The sequence below is a fragment of the Petromyzon marinus genome, chromosome 46, assembly GCF_048934315.1.
Source record: "Petromyzon marinus isolate PM22_M1 ecotype Great Lakes invasive population chromosome 46, UKy_Petmar_22M1.pri1.0, whole genome shotgun sequence".
Taxonomy (NCBI): domain Eukaryota; kingdom Metazoa; phylum Chordata; class Hyperoartia; order Petromyzontiformes; family Petromyzontidae; genus Petromyzon; species Petromyzon marinus.
Genome location: NC_133712.1, coordinates 7,564,714 through 7,580,542, shown reverse-complemented (window position 1 = coordinate 7,580,542; position 15,829 = coordinate 7,564,714). Strand labels below are relative to the sequence as shown.

At 51.2% G+C, this 15,829-nt stretch overlaps 1 protein-coding gene across 3 annotated transcripts; it reads right to left on the bottom strand.

The window, feature by feature from the left end:
• Positions 1–519: 519 nt before the first annotated feature.
• Positions 520–14,485, bottom strand: LOC116952211 (three prime repair exonuclease 2-like). 3 transcript variants are annotated; one of them, XM_076074142.1, is made up of 5 exons: positions 14,138–14,485; positions 9,955–11,008; positions 7,726–7,926; positions 7,065–7,301; positions 520–6,640 (listed from the first exon to the last, which is right to left on the bottom strand). In XM_076074142.1, the coding sequence occupies exons 3-5, from the start codon at positions 7,918–7,920 to the stop codon at positions 6,368–6,370; spliced, it is 705 nt and encodes a 234-aa protein (XP_075930257.1). In that variant the 5' UTR covers positions 7,921–7,926; positions 9,955–11,008; positions 14,138–14,485; the 3' UTR covers positions 520–6,367. The 3 variants fall into 3 exon arrangements, with proteins under 3 accessions (XP_075930257.1, XP_075930258.1, XP_075930259.1); XM_076074143.1 differs by lacking the exon at positions 14,138–14,485 and adding an exon at positions 13,529–14,131; XM_076074144.1 differs by lacking the exon at positions 14,138–14,485 and adding an exon at positions 13,457–13,481.
• Between the last annotated feature and the right edge of the window lie 1,344 nt (positions 14,486–15,829).

Sequence of the window (15,829 nt, the reverse complement as noted above, 5' to 3'; positions counted from 1 at the left end):
TATATAGCTCATTTTCAGAAGTGACCTGGCCACATGATAGCTCAACAAAGTGGGTTATCACGTGGAAATTTTTTGAAGCCAAATACTCGAAATGCATGTTGATTCTAAACTCCAAATATACAGGAGTCAAGGTCGGGATGGGACCCACGAACTCTATATCGGGCGAGGTAGTTAACATCTCGCCACTGCGTTGGCCCGTTTATATATCACTGCAAGCATCTTAGCTACTGAATATTCAGGTTCTGAAGTAGCTCCCGGCACGTGGAGCCAAACGTCGGACATCGTGCCGAATACTGAGTACAACACGAACCTAAATCGGAGAGCTGTGAATCAGCAGCAGCAGCAGCGACTCAACCGCGCAAACCTCGGCAGTCGTATAAGGTGGAGGAAAGATACAATCTCAATATTCAATCTCATTATACAATATATAATCTCATACAATATACCATTACAATATACAATCTCATTGACTCGATGACCTTACCCAGCGTTCACACAAAAGAAAGGGCACGCGTGGAATCCGTTAGTGAAATTTATTCTCGTAATACGGAGAAAAAAAAGGTTAATTAAAAAGTATAGTACATTGGAATACAGCACGTTAAAAATACTGCACATGTAACACGGCAAGTGGCAAGCATTACTGCACGCTACATCAACTAATAATGCACTTCATTCTTTGTGCTTCTACTGCAGCTTGTTAAAACGATGCTTAAAACAAAAACCGTTACGTGAGACTACAACTCCCTACTCTCTGCAGGAATTAATTTGCTTTGATTTGAAGCGACGTCATCATTTCATGTATGTCTTGATTCTCTTCATTTGTTTACATAGAAGCCTCACTTGAGTCACGAGGGTCTTGCCACATTGGGACGTTTGATCAATCCCGTTAAGTAACGAGAGTTTGCCTTCACGTGCGAGGAACCCCGGAAAGGAAACCCACCGTGCAAAAAGACCGAGAGCCATTCGAAGCTCCGCACATATGGCTTCACAAATGCTTGCTTTACCACGATCTCCCCGCCACCTCGTCACAGTCGAGTGGATGTTGGGAGCTCTGTTCTGACGTGAGCCGTATTTTAGCAAATTCATACATTTCTTCCCAGAGTTGGCCCACAGTGGCCAGTCACGTACCATCACAGGGAACGGATCCAGAATAGATCGGCATGTATATTTTTAAAAATCACATTTGCTGAGAACAGGCCCAAAAAAACTCCAGCAAAAAAACCGGCACTTTGAGTTATAAAAGGGAAGAGTTAATACGCTTCTAGAACGGTTAAAGGTGATAAGAACTCGCGATTGGAGATGATGGGAAGGTATTCCAGAGTGGAGCAGTGTGAGGGAAGTGTTGTGACCTACAGTCTGGTGAGTGGGCGGGTGTGAGGGTGTTGTTTTGACCTGCATTGTGGTGGTTTAACCACACTGTGGATGATACGAATCCGTCAGTCTTATAGAACAGAGTCCTCAACACAGGTGGAGCAATAATTGAGTGAAGTTCATGGGAACGGTCACCATGGTAGCGATAAAAGAGGTATAAGGCGATTAATCCTTAAGAGTGAACTAGTAGCTAATTGGAATGTTTTGTTTACGTGACAAACCTATTTGGCTGTGGCGGGTGGTGGTGGGTTTAATGACACATTCATATTTACGCGATCTAACCAAAAAACCCCCTCTGTGAATGAGATGACTGACCGGCGGTGAGCGAGCGAATGGCACCACAGACCTCCATCCGGGGCCTCTCGGTCACCACGAGATGCGCAGGCAGGCAGACGACGACACAGCGGCCAGGCAATTGAAATGGATTCCTATGCTCATGATACTTGCATATGCGTGTAAACAGGTCGGGTCTTGTCAGTGTTAGCGACCCAGAAGAGATATTTTCACACCTGGCACGCCACATTCACCATATTTGCTCTCACTTTGGTTGTGGTAACTGCTAGTCAGTAATGTAACTAGTTTGTAACGTGCCGCGTACTGCAGGCTATCAGCTACACGGACAATATTTAAGAAATGAGTCGACATGCTAAAGTTACATATTTAGGCTAACGGATTGAATAAGACTGCAAAACGAACGAGACGAACAAACAATATAGAGCAACGATCAAAAAGCTAGGCGGCAAAAGCGATTTAAAAAAATCGGGTTCTTGAATGAAACCTCTGGCACTGCAGCTCCCCAAGATAAACGTGCTATTGGCCCACGGCCTTGGCGTGTGGTTGGAACCACCGGGCCAACCTTGACTCACGACGTTCCGCGTTTGCCCGGTCTACTCGAGTGCGCCACTCAAAGTTTGTTCCCGTCAAGGTCACGGCCTCCTGGTTTCATCCCATTAAAACTGAAGCCATCGTGAGTTTGGAGAGAACATCTCAGGCATTTTCTGGGCACTTGGCAAGAATTAAATGAATTGATCCAATGATTTTTTTATATTTTAAGTGCCAATATCGCACCTCCCCCCCCCCCTCAATAAAGTAGGCATCAGTGCACATTACAACAGAAGGGGGGGACAGTGGAGGAGTATAGAGCAAGAAGGATGAGACGTGCATCGCAGTCGATGCACAGAGCATACAGCAGTGGTTCTCACCTTGGTTGGCTGCTGCTCTACCCCCCACTCAGTTGAATTTTGTTTCAACCGAGTACCTCCCTTGCCTGACCCACCGTGCTTCTGTGAATTAAATGTATGAATAATAAACATCAATATTTTGACCAATTGTCCATTTTGTGAGGTATCCCTAACAGCCTGGTAACAGACGCTCTGCACGCATGACGTCATTTTATCGTGCTCGCTGGCTACTCTTGTAAAGCAACATTATTTACGATCAAGGAGTTTACAAAGGTCTTTTATACCGTTCTAGGTTACCATACGGATTTACATTTTATCGCAGTGAATTTATATTGACAGATTCATACAAGGTGAATATACACCAGTGACCCTCACGTATGGTATCATTTTGCACGTTTAGAAAATTACCTCACGTAACCCCCTGGGAAATTGCCACGTGTACCCCTAGGGGTCCGTGTACCCCCCGAGGCTGAGAACCGCTGGGGTAGAGGCACAGACGCAGGCAGAGAAGACGAGGAGGGGATCCTGAGCAGCCGCTGAATGTGAACAGCGCATAGTCAGATTCTCAGCTGTTGAATTTCACACCAGAAGCAACAAACTCCAGAGGAGGGACCGATCCGAGGGAAAGCAAACTCCACTTAGACCATACACACATGCTGAGTATGCACCCTATTCGTTATCCAGCCTGTCGCTACAACGTAAGAGCCGGGTGTCGTTTGGGCAACATTTTAAGCATCATGACTCATATGGGGTTTTTTTTTTAACTCACGTACAATTAGACAGCAAAAGCACGGCTAAATCACAATTACATTGTGATAAAAATCCATTACATATATACGGGTGTGTGTGTGTGTACATCGGTCTGTCAAAAATAGTACCGATTTAAAAATCATCAATCTCTTGTTTAAAAAATATTTTTGTCTTACTTGATGGAATAATGCGACATATGCTCAGCACCATTTTCGTTGAAACAATCCATATTTGAGTGTAAGCTGCTTAAAAAAAAAAACGAAATAGCGCTACGTTGTAGGCATTTTGTAAAAGTGTGCTTGTGAAAGGTAAAACTGAAACGTAAGCATAACCCGAATTCTCCGGATTATAAGACGCTCCGGAAAGTAAGACGCACCACCGAATGCATGCCCGGTGTCAGTAAAAAGGCGTACGACTCTGGTCACACAGAGATCCCCCGCGTAGCCTTCAAAGGTTGCTGGAGCAAGTTCTGTTCGCGAGTAGCAGCACCTATGAAGGCCGGCACTGTAGCACACGAGGAAGTGGTGTGGCGAATACACCACGCCCGGCCGGCTTTATCTCCCCAGTGCTGATGTTTACACACCGCACCAGGTACTCATTTAAGGCTGAGTCGTCCTAGGGGATGCCCAGGATTGGTTTAAATATTCACCACTGTTATTGGTAGTGAGTTGGGAATCGAACTCGGGTCACCAGGTTCGTAGAGCAGCACATGGGGAATGCACTGGTCACACAAGACAAAATCCCCCTGATATCCCTAATAGACCTTTTGGGGCAAGTGCTGGTAGCGAATAGCACCTACGAAGGCCGGCACGGCACACGAGGGGGTGGGTGGCTAGCACCATGTCCGGCCACCTTTGTCTACCAAGTGCTGATGCTTACACGCAGCACCAGGTACTTATTCAAGGCCGAGTCGACCTCGGGGAGGCCCAGGACCAGTTAAAATAGTCACAACTGTTATTGGTTGTGAGCGGCAATCGAAATCGGGACGCTGGGTCCACAGCGCAGTGCGGTGATCACTGCGCCACCGCTGACGGGGAGCGGTGCCACTGTGGTTAGCATGTGGAGAGTGCACTTGCCACGCACGCTCGTACACACACACACACAGATCACGGGGAGCGGTGCCACTGTGGTTAGCATGTGGAGTGTGCACTTGCCATGCACGCTCGTACACACACACACACAGATCACGGGGAGCGGTGCCACTGTGGTTAGCATGTGGAGAGTGCACTTGCCACGCACGCTCGTACACACACAGATCACGGGGAGCGGTGCCACTGTGGTTAGCATGTGGAGAGTGCACTTGCCACGCACGCTCGTACACACACACACACACAGAGATCACGGGGAGCGGCGCCACTATGGTTAGCATGTGGAGAGTGCACTTGCCACGCACGCTCGCACACACACACCTGCTGGATTACAAGACGCAACAAAAGGTGCATCTTGTAATCCAGAAAAAAACGGTAATAGGCGTTTTCTATTCAAGTTAAGACCACGATCGTTACACCAGTAGACGATTACACGCGTTGTGAACGCCGCTATTAAAATATGACGCTACGCACGAATGCCATTATCGTAAACGACATGTTTACCTACAATACGAGTCTAGTAAAAAAACAACTCATTTGACAGTACAGTTCTAAAATACATAACAAGAGCCGTTCTGCTTGCTATTAAAGTGATATGCAGTTTCAAAACTTTTAAAAACTGTAGGAAACTACTGCCTACAATAAAGTGTAAGTTTCTGGGTCTCTATGGTGGTCTATGTGTCTCTATGTAATTATATTTAGGTGTTTGAGTCTCTGTAAGTCTGTGGATCTCTGTATAAGTCTAAGTATTTGGGTCTCTATGTAAGTCTGGATCTCTGTATAAGTCTACTTAAGTGTTTAGGTCTCTATGTAAGTCTATGGATCTCTGTATAACACTATGAAAGTGGTTGGGTCTCTATGTAAGTCTATGGATCTCTGTATAACTCTATGAAAGTGTTTGGGTCTCTATGTAAGTCTATGGATCTCTGTATAACTCTATGAAAGTGTTTGGGTCTCTATGTAAGTCTATGGATCTCTGTATAACTCTATGAAAGTGTTTGGGTCTCTATGTAAGTCTATGGATCTCTGTATAACTCTATGAAAGTGTTTGGGTCTCTATGTAAGTCTATGGATCTCTATGCAAGGGTAATAGTAGTGGATGTAACTGGACAAGGGCCATGTAATACAAGCACGTGGAGAAAGCAAATCCGAGCAGCTGACCCCAACAGTAATGTGCTATGAAACGTCGCCTGTTATATATATTTTTAAGGCAATGTTGTTGACGAACCAGCAGTAAGTGGGACGTTTTGGCTGAGAAGGAGGACCGTGGTGATGGTTTCAGAGTGATCTCCTGCTCCAATGAGCATCAAGGCATTGGTGCTCATCTCATCGTGTTTACAGCTCTGCGAAGTGAGCGGTGGAAATTCCACATTCCTATAGAGGGGGGTTAGTCCCTCCACAGGACAACCGCTGTTAACTTCCCCAGAGTGGTACTCACTTTAACCTTCGGGCTGCGAGCCGCTCGCACTGCCACCGAGCCACCGAGCCTGTGGCTGTGATTATAATCGGGGCTTTCCGATGATTTGAGTCGCTCGATTCCGCAAACAATTATCAAGCAATCGAAGAACAGCCATCGCACTCATGTGAGAGATGGAGACGGCTTGGGGAGGCCTTCAACCAGCAGTGGACTGATCATAGCTGATGATGGTGACGATGACTAACCACCCTCGTGGCCTCTGAACTGCACAAAAACCACGTGCCACCGTTTTTGTCAATCCACTGCTGGATGAGGGCCTCCCCCACGCCATGTACGGTCGTGGGCTGTTTTTTTGTTTTACCGTACCTCACCACTCCGGTCAAGCGCAGCTCGGCAAAGGTGGGTGCACGTAACCGTGAGAAGCTCCGTTACATGCGCAGAGACCTTTTTTCCCCACTCCGATCCACTGGCGGATGAGGGTAGATGTACACAGCAATGAAAAAATAACTCCGCCGAAACGGCGAAGGTGGAGCGACAGAGGGCGGCGCCACAGACACGGCTCACAGGAGGACGATGACGTCGTCGTCCTCCTCACCCTCCTCCTTCTTGGTGCCGTCCTTGGGGGGCGCCGGCTGGTATAGGGGCTGTACGTCGGCGATGGGACGAGCGTTCAGGTCCATCCAGGCGAGGAGCTGCGGCGCGCAGTGCTGTGCTATCGACAGCAGCGCCATCGTGTCGGTCTCCGCGTTGTGCAAGCCGACCGGCGGCTCATGGCCAAAGAACTGCACGTAGATGTCGCCCAGACGGAATTTGTTCTTTTTGCCGAACGCCACCTGCGGCGACGGCGGCGGTGTGGTGGGGAGCAGAGAGAGAGGGCGGGAGAGACAACACGGGGTGGAAATGTTTAAACGGCCGGCACGTCGTGACGCAAGGGGACTCACGTGCGTGCCCGTGCGTGTGTGCGCTTGCACATGTGGTGGCAGCGGAGGGAAGTTCTGATGTATGGGAACTCGCGTGACCCCGTGAAGTGAGACTGGCCCGGAATGTTCGGGGCCCTAGCCTGATGAGATGAATAGCGGGGCCCGACTTGAGTTGACCAATGGGTACGGAAATGCGGAGCAGGAATCTCGGAGCCGGAAATGCGGAGCAGGAATCTCGGAGCCGGAAATGCGGAGCTGGAAATCCGGAAATGGAGACGCGAAAGTGACGCCAGAGCCGCGGCCGCACCGGCTCAGACCCGCGGCCGCACCGGCTCACCTTCCTGTGCGAGTTGGGGTCCTCGTAGCCGTAGTCATTCGCGTAGCCCCGGCCGCGACCCCGGCCACGACCCCGGGCCAGAAGCTTGCGCTTGCGGCTGTGCTCGCCGGGGGGCGGCTGCGCCAACTCGGGGGTCGGCCACGGGGAGTTGTGAGCCATGATCTGGCGCATGGCCGGAAGCGTGTCGGCGCACAGCGTGCCGGGCGGCAGCGTCTCCCCCACGCTCGACAGCTCATCCTGGCGCACAACGGCGTGGAGTAATGGTTACGGCGTTAGTGACGGCGTTTGTGTCGGTTGTGGTAACCGTGGTAACTTTGGTGATAGTGTTGACGGTGACAGTGCTGGTGACGGTGTCGATGTTGGCCATGGTGACGGTGCTGGTGAAGGTGCTGGTGATGGTGTTGGTGACCGTTATGGTGACGGTGTCGATGTTGGTGACGACGTCGGTGTCGACATTGGCGATGATGACGGTGTTGGTGATGGTTTCGATGTTGGTGACGGTGTCGATGTTGGCGATGATGACGGTGTTGGTGATGGTTTCGATGTTGGTGATGGTGTCGATGTTGGCGATGGCATCAGTGCTGGTGTAGGTCGCGGTGATGGTGTTGGCGATGGTGACGGTGCCGGTGACGGCATTAGTGACGGCCGGTGGCAGCCGCACCTTGAGCAGCGGGAAGTCAAACTGGATGCCGTTGTGCGCCACAAGGCACACGGGCGGCGCCTGCCGGGCCAGGAAGTCGAGGACGAGCCGTGCCGCGCGAGCGTCGAACGGGCGTCGCCGGTTCTGCGCCAGGATGTCGTTGGTCAGTCCGGTGAGTCTCCCGGCTTCCGCATCCACCACCTTGTTGGGCTCCATGCAAAACTGCCGGGGCAAAAACGTCACACGTCCGGAAAACCGCATGAGGGTTACGAGAGGCACGGCCGCGGAACTCCCCCCCCCCCCCGACGCGGTGGTGTTTGTGATTCCCGAAGAAGCTCCTAGCACGTGATGGAGCGAAACTTCGGGCGTCGAATAGCGTGTAGCGGTGCGAGCACCGTACAAAGTTCAACATACGTACGTACGCACGTACAATCATGTACAGTGAGGGAAAAAAGTATTTGATCCCCTGCTGATTTTGTACGTTTGCCCACTGACAAAGAAATGATCAGTCTATAATTTTAATGGTAGGTTTATTTGAACAGTGAGAGACAGAATAACAACAAAAAAATCCAGAAAAACGCATGTCAAAAATGTTATAAATTGATTTGAATTTTAATGAGGGAAATAAGTATTTGACCCCCTCTCAATCAGAAAGATTTCTGGCTCCCAGGTGTATTTTATACAGGTAACGAGCTGAGATTAGGAGCACACTCTTAAAAGGAGTGCTCCTGATCTCAGCTTGTTACCTGTATAAAAGACACCTGTCCACAGAAGCAATCAATCAATCAGATTCCAAACTCTCCACCATGGCCAAGACCAAAGAGCTCTCCAAGGAAGTCAGGGACAAGATTGTAGACCTACACAAGGCTGGAATGGGCGACAAGACCATTGCCAACCAGCTTGGTGAGAAGGTGACAACAGTTAGTGCGATTATTCGCAAATGTAAGATACACAAAAGAACTGTCAATCTCCCTCGGCCTGGGGCTCCATGCAAGATCTCACCTCATGGAGTTGCAATGATCATAAGAACGGTGAGGAATTAGCCCAGAACTACATGGGAGGATCTTGTCAATTATCTCAAGGCAGCTGGGACCATAGTCACCAAGAAAACAATTGGTAACACACTACGCCGTGAAGGACTGGAATCCTGCAGCGCCCGCAAGGTCCCCCTGCTTAAGAAAGCACATATACATGCCCATCTGAAGTTTGCCAATGAACATCTGAATGATTCAGAGGACAATTGGGTGAAAGTGTTGTGGTCAGATGAGACCAAAATGGAGCTCTTTAGCATCAACTCAACTCGCCGTGTTTGGAGAAGGAGGAATGCTGCCTATGACCCCAAGAACACCATCCCCACCGTCAAACATGGAGGTGGAAACATTATGCTTTGGGGGTGTTTTTCTGCTAAGGGGACAGGACAACTTCACCGCATCAAAGGGACGATAGACGGGGCCATGTACCGTCAAATCTTGGGTGAGAACCTCCTTCCCTCAGCCAGGGCATTGAAAATGGGTCGTGGATGGGTATTCCAGCATGATAATGACCCAAAACACACGGCCAAGGTAACAAAGGAGTGGCTCAAGAAGAAGCACATTAAGGTCCTGGAATGGCCTAGCCAGTCTCCAGACCTTAATCCCATAAACAAATCTGTGGAGGGAGCTGAAGGTTCGAGTTGCCAAACGTCAGCCTCGAAACCTTAATGACTTGGAGAAGATCTGCAAAGAGGAGTGGGACAAAATCCCTCCTGAGCTGTGTGCAAACCTGGTGGCCAACTACAAGAAACGTCTGACCTCTGTGATTGCCAACAAGGATTTTTGCCACCAAGTACTTTTGCAGAGGGGTCAAATACTTATTTCCCTCATTAAAATGCAAATAATTTTATAACATTTTTGACATGCGTTTTTCTGGATTTTGTTGTTATTCTGTCTCTCAATGTTCAAATAAACCTACCATTAAAGTTATAGACTGACCATTTCTTTGTCAGTGGGCAAACGTCCAAAATCAGCAGGGGATCAAATACTTTTTTCCCTCACTGTATGTGATCTGACCAAAAATGTTTCCGCCGCAAGGCCCGATGCCGCCAGACACGCGGGCAAACGAGTTCGGTCGGGAGCCCCGGGTGTTGGTGCCGGTGACAATGGTGGTGACGGGTGACGGCGCCAGTCATGGCACCGACACCGTGTCGCCAGACTGTTGTGATTTCAGCTCGCTCGGGGGGGAGGGGGGGGATGAAGGTGGAAGTCGCCTCACTGTGAGCTTGTCGTGGACGCGCGGGGGCAGCGGCACGCCCTCGTCGGTCCTCGTCGCGACGCTCAGGCCGCGGCGGTCCACGGCGATGAAGCAGAGCTCAGTGGCGCGGGGCCGGCTCTCAGGCAGCCCCGTCGTCTCGGCATCCACGAACACCAGGGTCTGAGCCGGCTCCGGCGGGGGCAGCTCCGTCGGGGCCGGCTTGGGAGGGCCGCCGCTGCCTCCTCCCTCCTCCTCCCCCCTCGACACTTCCGCCGCCGCCGCTGGGGGTTGTTGTTGGGGCTCCAGCTTGGCGCCGAGCGGCGGCCCCGCGCAGAAGGAGGCGTTTGTGTCGGCCGTTGCTCTCGCGGTCCCCCACCGCCGCCGGGTTGACGCGGCGCGGCGCTGGAGTACCAATCGCTCGACAGTTCGGCGCGATCCACCTGCTACTAATTACTCAGCACAGCTACTAGCTCCTGTAGCGCTAGTAGCTGTGGACGAGCGTCCGTGTTTGCGACTCGCTCGTTCTTGTTCAACGCTAATCACTGAACACAGAATCGCTGAGTACTATGATTCTCCTTGTGCAATGCTATTTACTGGGTACGAATCATTCAACAGCAGTGTTAAACGTGGGATCCCGATTTCTCAATTGGCGATCACTGATAGCTCGGGTAATTATCACAAGGGTCGTGTTGTTGGACGCGTTTGGGGTTAGGCGAGGACACGGAGACGCACTCAAAATTAATTAAATAAAGGAGGTGGGGAAACGTGGCCGAGAAGGGGATTAGCAGAGGACTGGATGCGATATTTTTGGCGGGAAAGAAAGAATTAATAAGATCTGTGGGGGCCAGAGGGTATAACAGAGGGGGTGTAATGATGGGTGTACCCCTTGGCTCTTTGACTCCCTACGGGTGCCTGTGATAGACCTCCTCTCACTCTGAACTAACCTTCCTATTCAACGCTACTATTCCCTTGGCCCCAATCGGTTCCTCTTGCCTCTGAGCTGTCAATGACTGCAAGTGGCAGCGGCGATGAGAGCAGGAGAGGGTTTGGGGGTGACCTGCCAGAGGCTCGGCGTCTTCAGGGTCACAGACAACAACGGAAACAGCAAAAGGTGAACAACAACAACAACAAGCGAATACTGTGAACACGACAAAGCCGTTGTCATGATGACGTTCAATGGTTGTTGTATTGTCTTGCCCAAAAACTGGAATTGTACGCGACTGAAAGTTCCAACCATCTACCACAACAACAGAAACCCTCGTGGCCACAGTAATAAATAAAATAAAATTTAAATTACACATTTTGACTTAAAACTTTTAATTATTATTATTTTTCGATCTGCATGACTTTCCCGAAGAACCAAAGACTATAAAATTACACAAATCATCACCTGCGCACGACCTTCTCTAGGAGTGTTGTAATTACAGCAGCGTTGGGTTTGCAAACGAGCAAAAATGGGCAGATTTTGTCCACATTCAGCGCCTCATCATCAGCATCGGGCTCACTGGACACCAAAGCTGGTGAACTGCCCAGATGGTTTAAGGGCAAGGAGCCCTCCTCTCACTTTAAGATGTTTTCTTGTTCGTGTTTTTGTTTTTTTGCTTGTTGTGGTTGCACCCGATTCAAGAGCCGAATGGCTCACAGGGCTATACCAAAATAAAGAAACTGAAAAAACTGTTAGACGCGGGTTCGAGTTTGACGCGAAACTAATACACGGTGCAGAAATAAGCACGGCGGAGAACGAATCACTGACCCCAATGGATGCATTGAAGCAAACGTGGCCCAGAAGCAACCGGTAATTTGACACCAAAAAAACAGACAAAGAGCTTTACATCATAGATTCAAAATAATAACGTTAAATACCAACAACAGCTGGCAGAGCAGTGGTTAGCGCACTGTGTCATGACCCCTACGACCTGCACCGACTTCGGGGCCACGGCTAACATCAGTGGCGAGCGATACAAGTTAAGGCCCCACTAAGCTACAGAGCTCTTTTTCAGAAGCGATCTGGCTATGACAAATGATCGCTCAGGGGAGAGAGAGACAATGCAAACTCCAAATATACAGCAGCAGCAGGCGTCAGGGTCGGGATCGAACCCACGACCTCCTGCATACCAAGCGCGGTAGTTAACATCTCCTAGCCACCGTGGGACCACATGATATCTGAAACGGTCTTGGGTACCCCTGAACCGGACCTGAGTACCCTGCTGCACTGATGGGGGGCGGGCGGAGGGGCAAGCGCAACCCTCAAGAGAGTACTTTGGGCTCCGCTTGCACACTCGCCACACTTCCTGGGGTGCCGGGGTGGCTATGAGATGTTAACTACATCACCTGGTATGCAGGACGTCGTGGGTTCGATCCCGACTCTGACGCCTGCTGCTGTATATTTGGAGTTTGCGTGTCTCTCTCTCTCCCCGTGGTCGCGTGGCCGGGTCCTCCGGTTCCCCCCCCCCCACCCCCCTCATATTTAGAATCAACGTCACGCGTTTAAGAGTATTTGGCTGCTATAAATTTCCAAGTGATGATGATAAGCCACTTCGTTGAACTATCGTTTGTGATAGCCAGGTCGCTTCTGAAAAAAAACATAGCCATATAGCCCAGTGAGCTTAACCTGGTAAAATAGCACGTTTAGTTCGTGTCGTCTCGGAAGAAGAGGCGGGAGTTCCCAGACTTCACCCCACGACGGGCACGACCTACCAATAGAACATTGACTGGCGCTCCTATTAACGCACGCGGACAGAAGCAGGAGGGAGGCTGTGGTGCCCAACCGGTCACTTCGAACCCGTTCACCTCTGGATGTGCCAGTCCGCTGTGCTCACCACCATTAACACCACGGGCGGTAGCAACCTCGCTAAACCAAACATTCCTGCTGAATCGTTTTTTTGTTTTTACCGCAGACGTGGGCTCGCAGTGGGCCCCGTGACATCACCACTCGGTCCATCAGGTTCACAGTTCAACTCGCAGTCCGCCCCATCATCAACGCACGCACGCAACGCAGAACCCGCCTGGACGCTGCTTGGATGGGCGACCGTCGTGAAAAATAACAAAGCTGCTGATGCTGCAGCTGCAGGCTTCCTACAGCCGGCAGCAGAAGGGCAGCGCGGCAGCCACGATTGTTGTACCGTACCGAGCCTGGCACTGACTAATCAGCCGTGGTGAAGTATGCTCGGGTAACCCACGGCGTTGGAAGCCACCATCCAGCAGTGGATTGATATGTCGACATATACATAAGACGCGACACATACTGCTAGCCGGCAGGCAGCACGCCGTTCTGTATGCAATGCGTCTACACACGCGCAACAATAATTATACTCATTGATACCAGCCATTCTCTATCCTCCGCGGAGCAAAGCGCTACCCGCTCCCGCCACCGCGCTCACACGACATGCGTGCGTCACACACACGACATGCGTGCATCACGCATGTCGTGTTAGCGTTAACGAGGAGCGGTGGCACAGCGGTTAGCGCGCTGCGCGACGAAGCCGGCGACCCGAGTTCCGAATCCCGTTCACGGCCAACCTACAGCAGTGACGATGATCTCAACCGCTTCCTGAGACAAGCCCGCCCCAAGGTCGACTCAGCCACAAACGAGCACCTGCTGTGTAAACGTCGCACGCTGGGGAGACAAAGGCGGCTGGCGCGGTGGGTTGCTGGACACAGCGACACCAACAACAACAACAACCACCGTGCTGTTTGCGTTCCGGCCTTCGCAGATTGCCCCTCGCTCACAGACACGGTCTGTGAAGGCTACACGGAGGGCTGCGAGCGGGCGAGGAACCTTCGGCTCTTCGTGGTTCATGCAAAGACAAAGATCGCCAGCGCGTGACGTCACGCGCAATTGAACTTCACTTACCGTGGGTGCACGCAGCGAGACGAACACCAAGACAAAGACCCCCCGTGTAGCCTGTAACAGACTGGTGGGGCAAGGGCTGTTGGCGAGCGCCTATGAAGGCCGACACGGCACACGAGGGGGTGGGTGGCCAGCACCACGCCCGGCCGCCTTTGTCTCCCCCGGTGGCGATGTTTACTACACACCGCATCAGCTACCTCGTTCGAGGACGAGTCGATCTAGGGGAGGCCCAGGACCGGTGCTGATACTTGTTACTGGGTGTTGGTGGTCGTGAGTGGGAATCGAACTCGGGCGGCCGGGTTCGTAGCGCAAGCCACTACACTAACACACACACACGCACACACGCACACTCACCACGTCTCGCTCTCTCGATGATGATGGATACCGATCTCTTGCTCTCTCCACCCCCGCTAATTGCACCTCGGCGCGTGGTGCTGATCCGGACAGCGATCCCGCCCCTCCGTTGTTGGTTTGTTGTTGTTGATGATGGCTGATGATGCGCGTCTGAGGATGGCCGATGCTTGCAGTCAGCCTACAGGCATTGTAATTGGCATCACCACCACCAGTACTCTTTAAACACAGGGCCCCCTTACGTCAATGCATGGTTGGTGCTTCTCACTGCACTGTATGGGCAGCAAGCCCCGCCTGTATGCTCCGCGGCCGTGACGTGGTTGGTTGCTTGTGGTGGTGGTGGTGGGTTGCTGGTGGTTGACAGGAAAGGGATTTGTCCCCCCCCCACTCCTCCCCGCTCAGCCCCGCCCGCCCCCCGGAAAAAAAATCTCGAATTCTTTCGCAATGAGTCGATGGTCTCGGCGGCGCTAGCGTAGGCCTGCCTCTGGCACCGTAAACGTAGGATCGTCACCAACAACAACGTCATCAACACCGTCATCAACGCCATCATCAACAACAACAACACAATCATCACCGTCATCAACACCATCATCAACAAATATCAACACCATCATCAACATCCTCATCAGCACCATCATCAAAAACGTCAGCCAGCCATGGTCAATCCACTGCTGGATGAAGGCCACCAACCCGCTCCCCCCACCACCATCACATATCTCGATTCCGCGATGTAGCAGCAGCAATCCGCCCGCACAATAACCGACGGCACTCCATTTGACCGCTCCATCTCCTCTCCTGTTCCTCGTCGGCCGTTCCGTCGCTGTTCTTGACGCGTCCTGCCCCAAGCTACAATTCTCAGAGCGTAACCTGATCCACTTATTTTACACTTTCTGTCTCCTCCCAACGTCATTTATCGGCACGCGTCTCCTCCCGCAATGCTTCTTCTGCACACTTTTCAGGTTTCGTGACAAATGGATTCATTGTTAATGAATCACGTCATTGTTGTTTTAATTTTGTTTTAACCAGGTGAGAACGCACGACAGCAGGGTCGAGCTGTATTTTCAGGAGTGACCTGGGTCACGGTAATATCGAAAGCAAAACAAACATCGGAACAAAGAACAACAACAACTGGAGAACATGAATTGAAAGCCAAGTTTTTGCGATCCTCTATATGCTCAAATGTTATCGGCCAATTCATCATTATTTACATGCGGGAGGAAACCGGAGCACCCGGAGAAAACCCACGCATGCGAGGGGGGAACATTGTATCCCGTACTGATGGAATAAGTTAAGACCACTTTTGTTGTTGTTGTTGCAGTACTGCCTTCTCGTGGCGAGCTAGGCAGGGTGGGGCTCCTCCTCGATGTCCACCTTGAAGGGAGGTTCACAACAACATATTTGTGTGTGTGCGTGATCCATCAACCCTAGCCGCTGCCTTCACAGTGCTGGATTACAGGCAGCCAGTGCTGCAGCGGAGCCGTCACCGGCCGGCTAATCGTTCTTATCTTCCCACATCCATCTGGATAATCACCCCTGTCATAAAGAATCGCTCTATCATCAATAATCATCCGTGGTCAATCCACTGCTGGACGACGGTCTTACTGATCCATCGCCAATTCCTAGGCTCTCGCGGTGTGCGACGATCCATCGACAGAGCTGAACTCATCTCTGCATCTCCGCTGTTGGACGTCCTCT